General features: G+C 43.7%; 1 protein-coding gene across 3 annotated transcripts in view; it reads right to left on the bottom strand.

Moving 5' to 3' along the window:
- The window catches only part of TTC39B (tetratricopeptide repeat domain 39B), a 79,608-nt gene that overhangs the window by 60,842 nt on the left and 3,808 nt on the right, over positions 1-14,958 (bottom strand). The window contains exon 1 of one of the 3 annotated variants that reach the window (XM_050330223.1): positions 13,824-13,950. The exons of the other annotated variants lie outside the window; for them this stretch is intronic. Within the exon in view, the coding sequence (XP_050186180.1) occupies positions 13,824-13,871 (48 nt within the window). The 5' untranslated portion in view covers positions 13,872-13,950. Of the gene's footprint in view, positions 1-13,823; positions 13,951-14,958 lie in introns of those variants that run through there. 3 annotated transcript variants of the gene reach the window in all.

Here is a 14,958-nt window from a genome sequence, read left to right as displayed (position 1 = left end):
AAGAAAGATTATTCAACCAAATTAATTCTTCTTGCTACAGACATACGTCTGAGTATTGCAAGAACTGAGTATTGTCAAGCTCACTAGTTTTTGTAAAAACTTCAGTATCATCAAGTCATTTCACAGAAATTGCACAAAAGCCCACTGAAATCAAAACAATTTTTAGGATGCTATTTATTATGGCTATATAGTTGCCAAGATCTTTGTAACATCTTTCTAGACTTTCTAGACCTAATTCTTCCAACACCATAACCAGTAAGTACTACATACATTTGTATTTTCCAGGACTGAATACAAGCACGGATGAGATATCAATGTTGAAAGACAAAGCTGGTAAAGACTTTCCTATTTTTAGTCACCTGGCTTAACTATTGCCTAACTTCAGCAAACCTCTATTGGCTTCCAAACAGACTATTCAGCTAATGTTTTTCATTCAGTAGAAGAGGTAAAGACACAATGGGATCTTTCAGAGACACAAGCAGAGGGTACTTTCAGACACTAATTGAAGGTAGAGCAACAGAAACAGAACAAACTCTCTTAACTTGCTTGCACGCAGTCAAAGCATGAGCTACTTGAATGTCACTGGTTTAGGTCCCTGAAACTCAAATTTTTCAAAAAGCTTGGTCTTACCAATTCTGGCAAGGTTAATATTTCACAGCCAGTAACTTATCATTCATTCATTCTATTTAGAACTGGTCATCTCTCATCAAGTTTAACTTTCCATGACTGGATAACCTTCACAGAAACTTCAGTCTAATCAAAGGATCACTAGACAGTTTGCTGCTAATAAAATGGTATCACCTCAAGAGAGGAGAATAATGCATAAGAAGCCAAGATGGTTGCTTGCACTCACTTGAGTCAACACAATCTACCAAATAAAATACAAGTTGCTGTGAAGGGGAAAGAAAACCATGATTAGAAGATCTATTTGACAAACACCAGACAACACAGATCTTCTTGGAGCTGGAGAATCATTCTCCCTGTCTCACAAGAGTAGCTCTATTTAGCAGTCTCATCTAACCTTCTCACTTTCAGTCCCATATTTCAGTGATCCTGATGTGACTGATGAGGCAGAACCTGACAGTTTTTATTTACATATATCTCACACATATCAGGATGGATCAAAGAGAAAGATATGGCTGAGTGAAGCTGCAATTACAAACTGACAGACAGTCTTGACTCAACATAAGAAATAGACACAGTGGAGTCCACTTCCCAGTAAAGGAGAAAGGGTAGAATATACATTCTAAGAGCATATTGTGCTGTCCTGAACTTTACTAGGTAATTTCATATAAAGATCCTTGATACTAATTGCTTCCATAGATACCTAAAGGCACCAGGAAAAACCTTAATTATGGTTCACCATGTACTTATCAGAGACTCATCCAGACAAAAACAAATTACAGCTCCCCCTAGAGAGATACTTCAACAGTGTTCCAGAATGCTTACCTATCACAGTGTAATCAACAATCCTAAAGAAGTCTCATTACAGATATATCCCTTTGCAACTGCTGATATCCATACTTTTCAGGGGTGACCTCAAGCTGAAGAACAGAACATGTTTGTCTCATACTAAAAATTATTCAGTGCATGATTCGCCTATAACTAATAAAAAAAGATGAAAGGGGCATTAATATGAGTATCTTGGGTTTTATCCTTACCCTGTCTTCCTGAGCTTAAATACCCTCCTCACTACACAGCTGGTTACTCATTCGTACAGAATGCAGCAGCAATTGCTGCATAGTGAGTACCAGAGAGTTCTATTTTATAATGAAAACCAATTTAAGTGATTCTTCTTAACTGGTTCATTTCCTTTAAATGAAGGTATTGCTGCAATAACAGTAATTCCAGCAACCCTATTTGTGATAATGTGGTTCTCACTTTGGAACTTCAAAGTCTCTACAGATATTTTCTGATCTATCAGCAGTCCTGCAATAATAAAAGAGACCTTTAAAAGTCAGTATTACCAAGAGTTAAAAGTGGCTGTAATACAGAATTAAAGCAATGACTTTTGTCCAGAGTACAGCTTGTTCCCTCAGTTCCATCTCTCCTAGAAAAAACTTTTTTTTTTCATTAATAGAAAAGCATTGTCTTAAGGACACAGCAACTTAACTTCATTACTAGTATAAAATGAATTAATTATTAACTGGTTTATATATGTGTTCTAGGGAGTTTTTCTTTCCACTAGAAAAAAAAAACAGACAGATGAACAAGTAACACAGAATACAGTATCAAATTCAGACCAAGTGTCACATTAAATTACACTAAGCAGAATCAGATCTTGACTTAACCAGCCAGTAATCTAAAGTGTTAGTTCTTCCTAGGCTACTTACAGGAAAACATCCTCATTTGAAGTTATGAGGACTTATTTTGTAGAGAATGTGGACTACTTCAGTTTCCTCAGCACCTACTAGCCAGGTGAGCTGGAAAAATCCTGAAGATCTGTGTAAGATGCCTCACTGGGTTGATTTTGGCTGTGGTAGGGCTAATTTTCTTCATGGTGGCTAGTATGGGACTGTGTTTTGGATTTGTGCTGAATAAAGGGTTGACAATATAGAAATGTTCTTATTATTGCTGAGCAGAGCTTACACACAGCCAAGACTTTTTCTGTTAATCATACTGCCGCACTGACCAGGGGGCTGGGGGTGTAGAGCAGGTTGGGAGGAGACACAGCTGGGACAGGTGACCAAACTGACCAAAGGGATATTCCAGACCATATGACATCATCCTCAGTATATAAATTGAGGGAAAGAAGGAGGAAGCAGGGGACATTTGGAGTGATCGTGTTTATCTTCCCAAGTCACTGTTATGTGTGATGGGGCCCCGCTCTCCGGGGGACGGCTGAACACCTGCCTACCCATGGGAAGCAGTGAATGAATTCCTTGTTTTGCTTTGCTTATGCACATGGCTTTTGTTTTCCCTATTAAAACTGTCTTTATTTCAACCCACCAATTCTCTACCTTTTACCCTTCCAATTCTGTCCCCAGTCCCGGGATAGTGAGTGAGCAGCTGTGCAGTGCTTGGTTGATGGCTGGGGTTAAACCATGGCATGCACATAAAGACTCTGCCAAATCCATAATTGGTAGTTCTACATAGTACTTCCAATGGCAAACTCATATTCTGCCATAGGACCTTAAAGTAACCATTTAACAGTGAATTACTATTCATACTACTAAAAAAAGAAAAAGAAAAAAGTAAATACTAAATATTTTCCAGCCTTGGAAACTTACCGAGTTTGCATAAAGGAAAAAAAACCCAAAATATGACACAGTCAGGAAGTTCAGTTAGCTGCCCCACTGGCTTTGATAACAACAGTCCTAAGGAAGAGAACCTAAATGAAACATCTTCTTCCTAGCCCATTATTTCTTGGTGAAAATAAAATCCAGTGGGATATATTCTACCTCTATAATCATTATAATGACACTTCTCTCAACTGAAGCCAATAGGAATATTTGTTCTTTCCTCTGTTCACCTACTACTAGTTACAGCTAAGTATTCCTACTCACCTAACAAACACTATACTTTTTAGAACAACCAGCAGGTGCCAGACACACAAATTCCTATCTTCAGAAACAGGTTTTCTGCAGAGCTCCTCTCTGCTGGATGACAGACTGTCCTTGTACAACCTTCAATAAGAGGATTTCTGGAGAGCAAGAGTGTGTGTAATGTTGATTTCTGGGGAAAAGAAAAAATCAAAGCAGTGCTGCATACTTGAACACTGACTTGAAAAAGTTTATATACCACTCTATTTTACAGTGAATGCATAAGAGAGGTGAAATAAAAACATGATGCACTTACTGCTTCGAAACAAAAAATATCATTGCTACTAAGATATTAAATCATCTTGCCTTACTACTTGGTAGCAACATTACTTCCTCACTCAGAATAAGATGACAGGCAAGTCTTTACTTGCTTGATAAGAAAACTTTACCTTTAGCGCATCGTGTTTGGGTATGAGTCCACAGGTCTGTGATACTGACTTACTATGGACCTAGCTCAAATGTTCTTTGAACTTGAGAGGGTTTAGAAAAGCAGAAATAATTTTTAGCACTCCCACACAAATCCTCACATTTCTGACTACTTAAGCAGACCCCTGACCAACTACGGCACAAGGGTGTTCCCCGTGTCCAAACTCTAATCAGAACACACATCAACAGCAGCAGAGATCAACCTCTGAAAGTTGATTCTGAGGTCTTCAGTTGCACAATTTTGCTCCCTTTTCAAAATGTGTTTAATGGTCCACTATTTCTGCTCCCTCTAATACAATGTTATTTCTATTAATCCATGAGAAACAGCATGTGTTAAAATTACTGCCCAACAGATGGATATGTGTGCGGGCTATATTCCTGCCAGCCTGTCACCAGCAACTGCAATCTTACCTTCTGTGCTGGTGTCACACAGGAAGACAAAGCCATAATACTTGTAATAGCAAGGAAACTTTCAAATAAGTCCCTACGGTTAGGTAAGCTATAGGAGACTTATTTAACATGACAGGAGGCCTAAGATCAGACATGCTTATCACTTCCTCCTATATTGAGTCATCCTGGTCCGTGCTGTTAAGTAACGTGCAGTCTGCCAAGAAACAACTAAGTTCCTTTTCTCTTTCAACATACAACCTTTTTGCCAAGAGAGAGGCCCAACAAGAACTTTTATCCAAATCATGTCATCAACCTCTCACAGTTCCAACAAGCTCAACAGGTCTAGAGGTTTTCCCTAGCACACTGGCATCAATATGTCAAACAAAGAAGAACAGACATTTACAGAACCAAACATGCTTCCACAAAGCCCTAATTCTCACGCAGATAGACTGGAACTACAAGAAGCAACCCATCCCCTTTAAGTTTATGTACAGAACAGACCTCTCTTTCCATATAGGTTGTGAATGAAACCAAATCAACTTTCTAGGGCCATGGATGCCCCAACTCTGGCAGAGTTCAAGGCCAGGTTGGATAAGGCCTTGAGTAACCTCATCTAGTGGGAGGTGTCCCTGCCCTTAGCAGTGGGGGTTGGGACTAGATGTCCCTTGCAAGCCCTTAACATTCTTCGATTCTATGGTTCTACAGTGGATGGCAAGCTTTTAGCTAGAACTACCAAGACAATTATACTTGTAAAGGCAGTAACTTCCACTGCTAGAAGTAAAGGCTACATTAAAAGATATTAGATGCTATTTCCCACAACAGAATAGCAGAAGTTCAATATACAAACAAACCCCAAAATCTTAAGAAAAAAAGCTGACTCTTCCTTTCAGTTCTGCTATTTTCCATCCATATGCATATAAATATCACATCACACCCCTCCTGCTCCAAACAAAAAACCCAAAACAATAACAACAAAAAAACCAAAAACCCAACAACAACAAAACCCAAACAAAAACAAACAAAAACAAACACCAACCCCCCCCCCCCCTCAACTCAGAAAAGAGTAGTAAAAGCAAATTTACTTCTCAAATTCACTTCAGAGGTACTAAGCTCTCCCAGCTTATGTCAGCTCTGCCTTACTAAAAGACATCCAGTGCTTTTCATAATAACCCTACCTTTGCCCACATCCCCTGGACCTTTTATCTTTTAGCCTGAGGAGAAATAGCACACAGGTTAACCAAAGTGAATATTAAATAAGAAAAATTAATTGGAACACTACATACTCCTCCTTTTCCCCTACGGGAAATAAATAAAGACCTGGGTTTTTATCCACCCAGCTTTCAAATTTGGTCACAGTCAACCAAGGGGCTTAAATGCATGACTCTAGGAAGCCAAATAAAAAATTAACAATAAAAACAAGCCATCTCAGAACAACATCGTTAATACAAAATTGGAGTACAAGTCCTTACTTCGAATAGGTAGTCACAAGGAAAAATAGTACCTCTCAACAGGTACATCCATAGGTAATACAAAGTTTAGTTGAACTTAAGAACCTCAGAATCTCAGAAGGAGAGACAGCAAACTAATTTTATTAAATAAAGAAGAAATTACTACTCATGTTAAGTTTTCCCATTGTCTCATCTTTGCTACTGAAATAGCTTATCCCTCATCTTAGATGCAGATGTGCTCTGAGAGCAGGTAAAACCAACAAAGAACCAGGAAAAACAGATAAGCCATATGCCAAAGCACAAGACTTTGCAAAAAGCAGACAAAAGGAGTTCAAATCTTACATTCTTCAGTTGGCCAAGGTCTACTTCTCAAAGAAAGAAAACCACACAGGTCAGATTAGGATGTTTAAAAACAACAACAAAAAAATCATCCTTCATGAGAGGAAGCACTCCCACTACCTCTTCCCAATCCTGTATTTCCAACACATTCTTCATTTTTTAAGGTAAAAAAAGGTACCACAGTAGCTTGTTTCCAGCTTCTCAAAGTCTCTGTGGGAATGCAGCTACCAATGTTTCTCACCACTGAGACTCTTCTTCCAGGCCGAAATCACCAAACAAAATTTGTGAAGAGTCATCAGCATAAGCATGAGAGAGAGAACAGCCAGTGCTGCACAGTTCTATAATTTATTCTGAAGTGCAATTACTATATTAAGCTTCTGATGTAAAGAAGCACAACCACTAGCAAGTTCTTTGATCATAATGCAGCAGCTGCTACAGCAGTGGATGAAACTCTTGAGTACTTAAACCAAGTACTAACCGGCTTTTGAGTTAAAGACGATGCTGATTTCATTTGAAATTAGCTCTGAAGATAAACTGTCCAGGCTGATAAAGCCAGCCTACAGTGTTTATCCCTGCTTGGGCAGTTCAAGAGAGTACAACACACATCATAAGACCTTCATTACCTACATTTTCCTTAATAGCTTATTTTAGAGATGAGGCACAGATTAGCTGAATTGACCAAGCTGTCCTTAAAAGCCTGTTGTGGCTTGTACCCACAACTAAGACAGCAACAACGTACCATGCAGATGCTCGCTCACCCCACCACACCTCACAGTGCTCAGCCCTGTCCCCTCAGCAGGGCTGTGTATCCACCCTGGAACAGTCAGTTCTAGGTGTACCTGACACCTCTCCAAGTGAAAGTGAACTGTGGCCTACATTCTCTTGCAAAAGGGCTTGGGAAAAATGCACCAGCAATATCACTCATTGCATACCACTTGGCTACCTTCGACTCCAGCTCTTACGGGGTACGGCAGCACTCAGCAGCAGTGTGACTTCATGCAGGCCACGACAGTCTACTGTTAGTCTCCACTCTCCATTAGACTTCTTTAACTGCCCCTATGGGTCTATCAGAGGGTAAGCCAGTCTTGCTGATCCCTCCTTGACTATAGAGTCAACAAATCAGCTTCTGGATGAGAATCACAGAGTCTCTGCTGGTGTGACATTGATGCCAGTGTACTCTTGTGGTAGCAATCAGCATTTGTTCCTCTTTGACCTTTAGCAGTTCCACAACAGAAGGGTCCTTTGAGAAACCAGGAAAGGTAGACAGCTGCTTAGTTTTCTCCATCTCTAAGGCAGCAAGACCAAAAGCGCACTGGTACCCTTTCAGGCCCTTGAAATATTCTCTCCTAAGGTCACCCATGCCAAGGATGCAAGGAGCTTCTGTGACCACCACAGTAAGGTGTTTTTGCCACTCATTCCCAGTCAGACTTATTTCAGCCTCTAACATGGTCAGCTCTTGGGATGTCCCTGTCATTCAGAAATACAAATGGGTTCTGCCTCTTCATAGCTCGATGGTATTAGGGTACACTGTGCACTGGTATCTGCCAGAGCCTTGTATTCCTGTGAGTCTGACATGCCAGGCCACTGGGTCCACAGACTCCAGTAAATCTGGTTGCCACTCTCCTCCACCAGGCTGCAGCACGGCCTCTCCAATAATGTCCACTTACTTCATATAAAGAAAAAAAGATTAGATGATTTTTTTTTTTCTTTAGGAGCAGGAGTAAAATCAGCCCTTCCACTCCGGGGAACTGCCCACTGGAGACTGGAGCAGCAATTTTTCTGGAAAAAAGTACACATTTGTGATTGCTTTTCCCTACAACTCAGGTACCCATGCCTCTAGGGTTGAAGGCAGGTTTTCTATCCCACTTTTCCATATCCTGTCCATGATCCCTCAAGTAAAAACACACAGCAACCCATTGTGTCTACCCTCTATGACTTCTCTCTTGAGCAAAAGAACACTTACTGTTAATAGCTGAGATACCGGGACAGACAGGTAGGGATCAGGATCTCTCCTCCTTTTGTTGCTGTAACTCCTGGAATGGTTTTTCCCAGTTTTCAAGCAGTTTTTCAGCCAGCTCCATAGGGATTCTGTATTGCCAGAGCTGACAAGCCACTTCACCCACTTTAAGTGCCTCTTTGTCTCCCCAGCTCATTACTATCAACGCAACAATGCTGCACTCTGCACAAATTGACACCACTCTGGACTTCATCTGGATCTGTGGGTAACCACACATTGTATTAGTCATAATAAATCATCTCTACATACTGGACATGGTGGTCCACTTGCCTGAGTGACATGTAACACCTCCCTTGAACAGATACTTTTCCTTCATAATTGACAGAAGTCATCTCCAGAGGCTGAGGATTTATGACCCTTTTTTAATTGCCTTGTTAATGCCCCCTTTACTGGAAAGCAATCCCAGCTGCTTGGCTTCCCTATCCTGTAATTCTAGGCTACTAGCCCTGTTATTCCAGCATCAGAGCAGGCAGGTAACAACATGCACACCTGCATGACAGCTAAAATCCCTTCACATACCCTGTTACCAAAATCTCAGAAAACAAAGAGAACCCTCTGACACCAGTGCAGTTATTCAGATGACAGACACTCTTTACTGACGGCGCCAGACACCTATCATGTGTACTGTCAGAGAAAAATCCTTCCCTTTTTATTTCATCTATGCAATGTACATGTAATCTTCCAGTATCTTGAGCCAATCTGTTCTCTGTTTCCTATGGAAACATCTTGTTTTCTATCAGCACATCTAGGTACAACCTGCACTTTTTAGCTGTGTATACTGTAGTTAGAAATAACTTGTTCTAAACCCCTTTGTTCTAGTATAGATTTATATTCTGATTTTATCTCCTTGTTTGCTTAGATAAAATCTCCCATATCAACCCCACAGCTCACTCAGGTATCGATAGGTATCGAATTGTTATCTTTTGTTCTGCCTCTTCCACCTGATCTTGGGACGGCCCTGCTTCATCTTCCTCTACTATGAAATGACTTCTGTGTCCATTTCTTCTTATGTACAGGAGTGACTGATACAGATATGTGTTGGTTCAGCTGCAGTGCCTGTCACTGGGTTTGGAGTATCTACACTGCTGGTCACCTTGTTGTCAGATCCAGAGAACATCTTCTCCCTTTGAGGGCACTGAGTAGGACTTTGTCCTCATGAAGCTATGCTGGCTCTGACCAATACCTGCATTGTCGTTCAGGTGTTTTTCAATAACTCCCACAATAATCCTCTCCATACTTTCACCAGTCACTGAAGTGAGACTGTTAGGCCTGTAGTTTCCAGGGTCACCCTCCCTGCCCTTCTTGAAAACTGGGACAACATTAGCCAGATCCCAGTCAACTGGAATCTCTGCAGATTCCCAAGACCATTTAAAAATCATTGAGAGAGGCCTCACAATGACATCAGCCAACTCTTTTGAGTGGTCTTGGATGAATCCTACCAGGCCCCATAGACTACAGGGATCCAGCTGTGAGTTTATCATTCTCACAGCCGTGGTCCTCCAGTTTTGGGCACTGGGACACCCTTAGCTCATCTTCAGTGTTGAAGATGGAGGCAAAGAAAATATTAAATGCCTCTGCCTTGTCTGTGTCCCTGTTTGTGAGGTGACCATCCTCATCCTTTAATGAGCTGATGTCTTTTCTGCACTGCCTTTTGCTACTGGCAAAAGGTTCCTTTTTTATTCCTCTTTTTATTGTCCTCCCACATTTCTGGCAGTTTCAATTCCAGTTGAGCTTTGGCCACACAAATTTGCTCCCCAGAGGGGGGAGCAGCATCTCTATATTCCTCCCACGTCATTAATACAAAGAATGCTTCTAACTGATTTAACATCTTCTAGTCAGATTTGTGATTACTCAACTCATCATGTCCTACACTGGGCACCAAAAAAAGACTGTGGTGGCTTAACGCCAGTCGGCAACTCAAAGACACTCACTCTCCCCAGTCCATGATGGGGTGGGAAAAAGATCAGAAAAAAGGTAAAACCTATAGGTTGAGATAAAAACAGTTTAATAACTGAAATAAAGTAAAATTAATAATAATAATAATAATAATATACAAAGGAAGAAAGGAGAGAAATAAAATTCAAGAAAAAGAAGTGATGAAAAATACAATTGCTCACCACTGGCTGACTGATACCAAGCCCCTCCCCAAGCAGCAATCAGCCCCTCCAGCCAAACTTCCCCCAGTTTATACATGAGCCATAATGTTGTAGGGTATGGAATATCCTGTTTGGATATTTTCATATTTGGCCTGTCCATGTCACCTGTCCTGGCCAGTCTCCCTCCCAGGTGCTTGTGCACCTGCTAGGTGGCACCACACCAGACACTGAGGAAGTCCTTGTCTTAGGGTAAGCACTACTTTGCAACAACTAGAAATCAGTGTGTGATTCCAGGAATTCTCATACTGAATCAAAAACACAGCACTGCACCAGCTACTGTGAAGAAAATTAACTCTATCCCAGCCAAAGTCAGGACAAATCTTGAGAGTTAACCACCAGATCACCTTCAGATCTATGTATAATCCTTAGTCTGGTTCCCTTTGGCCAAACAAGGAATTTTTTAGCACTTAGATCTTTCTTGATCATAAACCTTTCTGTTTGACCACCACCCTCACATGCACAAAAGCCTAGGCTGGGTTTGTGGTTTTGATTTTTTTTTAATTGATAGGGAATCCCCAAGTAACCAATTAAGCTGGCTTTAAGACTTTGAAAAACCAGGGCAGCAAAGAGTGAACTTAATGGGAAGCAGATCTGGCCCGCTATTTTAAGTAATCTTTAGACAGTGCGGGGGGAGTGGGGGTGGGAATGGATGGGGAGCAGACAAAGTTTTGCTTGAAGACTCCACAGTGGCTGGAAGTGCCTTTGCCCTTAAAGTTAAGTGTATCTGTCCTAGATTTGCAACTCATTCCAGAGAAATACCAGTATGAGTTATTTTAGGGGGTGAATTCAGTGTCATGCAGTGGTTTAAGTACTGATACCATATCACGTTCTGAGTTCACAACTGGGCGTTGTCCACCCCAGGTGGACACTCTGACCACCCAGCAGCCAGGAAACTGCTTCCTAGTAGAGAATGACCACATACACTCCAACACTAGGGAAGCGACACTGCACAGCAAAATCCTGAGTTTAACAAACATTTGTTTTCCAAGGTGGGCACACCCGTAGCACTATCTCATTAACACAGTCTCTTAGATCCAGTTATTTATTTACACCTCACATCAATTTCTCGCCATTCCCACCAGAAAGGCACAGCTGCAGGAGTATGAGACATAAATCAGAAAAAAATCAAATCTAGATAAACATGGTCTCTGGCACTTCCTTGACCTGTGAGAAGCATAAGGAAAACGACAAATTTTATTCAAGGACTATCTACAGCAGGGGGCAGCTACCTGGTACCTTATCCTCGGACTTTAGAAGCAGGATTCTTGCTGGTCTGTTTCTTGTTAAGTAGGAAACAACTTCAAGGTTTAGCTTAACATATCCTTCTTCAATGCTTCAGGGTTGAAGAAGTATTAACAAGAACACATCTATATATAAATATATATATACACAAATACATATATGTATATACATATAGTACAAGAAGTATTCCTGCAAAGAAAAATACTACACTAAAAGTTATGTTCATAAAGTACTAAGCAAGTACACTTAAATCAGGAAGCAGAGCTCCCATCTGCCATGTTCCATGTAAACAACATTATTTAGATGCATGCAGCTCTTAAAAACAAAGCTAATAGTCATGTTCTCTTATGTCTGTTTCTCAGCATTGTAATCATTGCAAACACTAAAAAAAAGTTACGACATTTAAAAACAATTATCACATGTATGAAGTGCTGAAATCACATCAAGCTTATTAGTAAAGAGACTACAGTGAACCTGTAGGCAAGGGCAGTCTACTTTTCTTCTATATGTCGTAACACAGTGGTCTAGATAATTTTTGTTACAAAAGCCGTGACTTTCCCCAAGACCAAACCACTATTTGTCCTCCCCTCCTGAACTCTGGGATCTCATCTGGAAAAATCAAGAGTACTCTCTCTGTTGCCAACGCAAGTCTATTTCAGACTCCAGAGAATCAAGCATAAGTCCCTGCAAAGAGCATGAGGTCTTTCAAGCTCATCTGGACAGCGCTTTACACTTTTTGTACAGTATTGCTCAAATAACCTCTGTTTTATGTGCTTTTATGCCTACCTTTCCTTTTTTTTTTTGCACGGCAGCTGCTTTTCCTCTAAGAAAACATTGACTCTTAACATCAAATTCCATGAAGTATATTCTTCCCTATTGTTCACATCAGACAGCTAGGCTACAACAAAATTGCTGAATACCTCTTTTAGTAATTGTGAATTCCAACTACTTTCTTACGAGAGCAGCAAGAGTTTGTTTAAAACTTTTACCTCCCTCCTGCTCCTTATAATGGAAACAAACCTTGGCTCCCCAGAGATCACTATGATTTTTCAGTGATTCACACTCACATACAATGACATACATCCTCTTCACATACATCCACACTCACATACATCCTCTTCACATATAACCTTCGGAAGCAGAAACTTTCATAGACTGCTCTGAAATACAGGCTAATATATACCTTCTAACTGAGAACAAGTTAGTTCCGTTGAACTACACAGCATACCCATCCCTTTGTAGATATTTGTATGAAACACCGTCTCTCCTCACAAACGGGGTGCTGGAAAAAACCCAACCTATTAAGTACTCATATGAGTCATAAATTGTTTTCAGCGGAATTTGGGCAGAGGCATGCCTTAAAAATCTTTCTGAAGAAGCTGCTGGATGCACAGAAAACTAAAATCATTCATTACAGACTGCACAGTCAGAAATCAAGTCAATATTCCCATACGAGCATGGCAGGACTGCAACTTACTGTGTTTAAAAGCACCCTCCAGTTAAGACTGCCTCAGTTGGGCAGCACCCTTCTCAAAAGCTCATCTAGGACAATCCCTTACAGTCACCAGTCTCCGAGAGGTGTTGTCAAAGAATCCTGCTACTGTTTTTCTTTACACCGAGAGGACACAAAAAACCCCTTCAACTTCAAATGATCGTTTTAAGGGGTTCGTGTTCAGGCTGCTTGAAACCCAACGGCGAAATTATAAACACATTTTACAGCAACTACAGTTCTCACCAGCACTTCCCAGACACCGACGTTGCCCCGCGATCCCGCGGGGCCTTCCCGGAGCACCCCGGCGGCAGAGCCGGGAGCGCCGCTGCCCGCACACCTGCCACGCAAACCCGCGGGCAGGGACGCGCACCGCAGCGGCGGCGCGGCACCATCGCACGGAGCAGCGCAGCGGCCGCGGGTGAAGAATTTTTTTTTTTTTTAAAAAAGGGGGAAATTAAAAAAAAATTGAATTAAAAAGAAAGAGAAGGTGGGGATCGCGGGATACGTGAAGGGGTCGCCCGCGGCCCCGCCGCCGGGACAACTTTCCCCAACTCCCGAGGGCGGCGGCGACTCGCCCCACCGGCGGCCGGGCCTGCCCCTCCGCGTCCGGCTGGCCGCCCGCCGACCCCACCGCAGGGCAGGTGGGCGACCGGGGCGGCCGGTGCAGCGGGGCCTCCGCCCGCGCCTGTCCCGCCGCCGCCGTGCCGGCAGGGACGGCTGCTCGCCGCCCGCACGCCCGGATCCCTCCCGCCGCCGTCGCCCTCCCTTTACCTCCTCGCCGCCGCCGCTCTCCTCCGTGCCGTTTCCTACGCTCGCCATGTTCCCGCTTCTCTGTCCGCCTCGCCGGGATCTCTACGACCGCCTCGCCCCGTCCACTGCTCACAGCCCAGTAGTGATACCGCCCCCCGCCCTCTTCGGCCGCCCCCGCTCGGCTGGGCCCGGCCCAGCCCGGCCCGGCCCGGCCCGGCTGCTCCCGCCCGGTCCGAGCAGATCCGTGCTCGCCGCCTCCTCCCGCCCCGGCCGCCCCGCTGCCTGGCGGCCGCGCCCCCTCGTTTGCATGCAGGGCCCGCCCCGCTGGCCCTTGGCTCCCGCCTGTGCCGCACCCCCGGCCGTGCCGCTGGGACGGGGCAGCGCCGACGTCCTGCTCGCACCGGACCCTGTGGGCGGTCGGAGGTGCGGCTGGCCCGGTCGGGGCAGGCGGAGCGTCGTACCAAACTCGTGCAGAGGCCCCTTCCTTCCTCCGTCCTGCCGCCTCACCTCCAGCCACGGTGCAGCTCCGCACCACCGTGACCAGGTGCACTGACCAAGGTGCCGGAAAGCTTCTTCCCCAGCCATTCCGGCAGCGTCCCTCCAGCTCCAGAGTTACCTGAGCGGCATCTCGAGCCGGTTCGGCACGCCTGAACCAGCGCTGCCGGTTTGGTTTGTGCCGGCGCCATCCGCCCCCGCCGGGATCCGCCGCGCCGCCCGGCCAGCAGCTCCAAGAAAGCGCAGCGCGGACGGTTCTCGTGTCTGGAAGGGCTTCGGGCAGCACTGCGTGCAGACCCGGCCACTCCGATGCCAGTCAGAAACTTGCACCTACAGTCAGTCGTTCACTCCTTGTGGCCAGCCTCTGCGGAAGAGCGGCTTCATCACCACTCAGGGTAGTGCTTGCAAAAAAAGTTTACAAAGCGGCCAGCTCCCTGAGGTCTGTTAGACTACCCCACCCCGCCTTGTCCTGTGATTAGTTTATAGGATCATAGTGTTCTTTGCTAAAAATCTATCAGTGTCCACTTCTCCCATTCTGCCATCCGAGGTCAAGGTCTCCTAAAAGGCGGGTAGTGTGATACCCGTGTCACCTTCCTGCTGATTCCTTCCCTGTCACTGCCTTTGTTAAAAAATACATGTAATTTTGATATACTGGCTTTCA

This window comes from Myiozetetes cayanensis, unplaced genomic scaffold (genome assembly GCF_022539395.1).
Source record: "Myiozetetes cayanensis isolate MyiCay16 unplaced genomic scaffold, myiCay2020 scf4, whole genome shotgun sequence".
Lineage (NCBI taxonomy): Eukaryota > Metazoa > Chordata > Aves > Passeriformes > Tyrannidae > Myiozetetes > Myiozetetes cayanensis.
The sequence above is the reverse complement of the archived record's forward strand: the minus strand, read 5'-3'. Positions and strand labels throughout refer to the sequence as shown.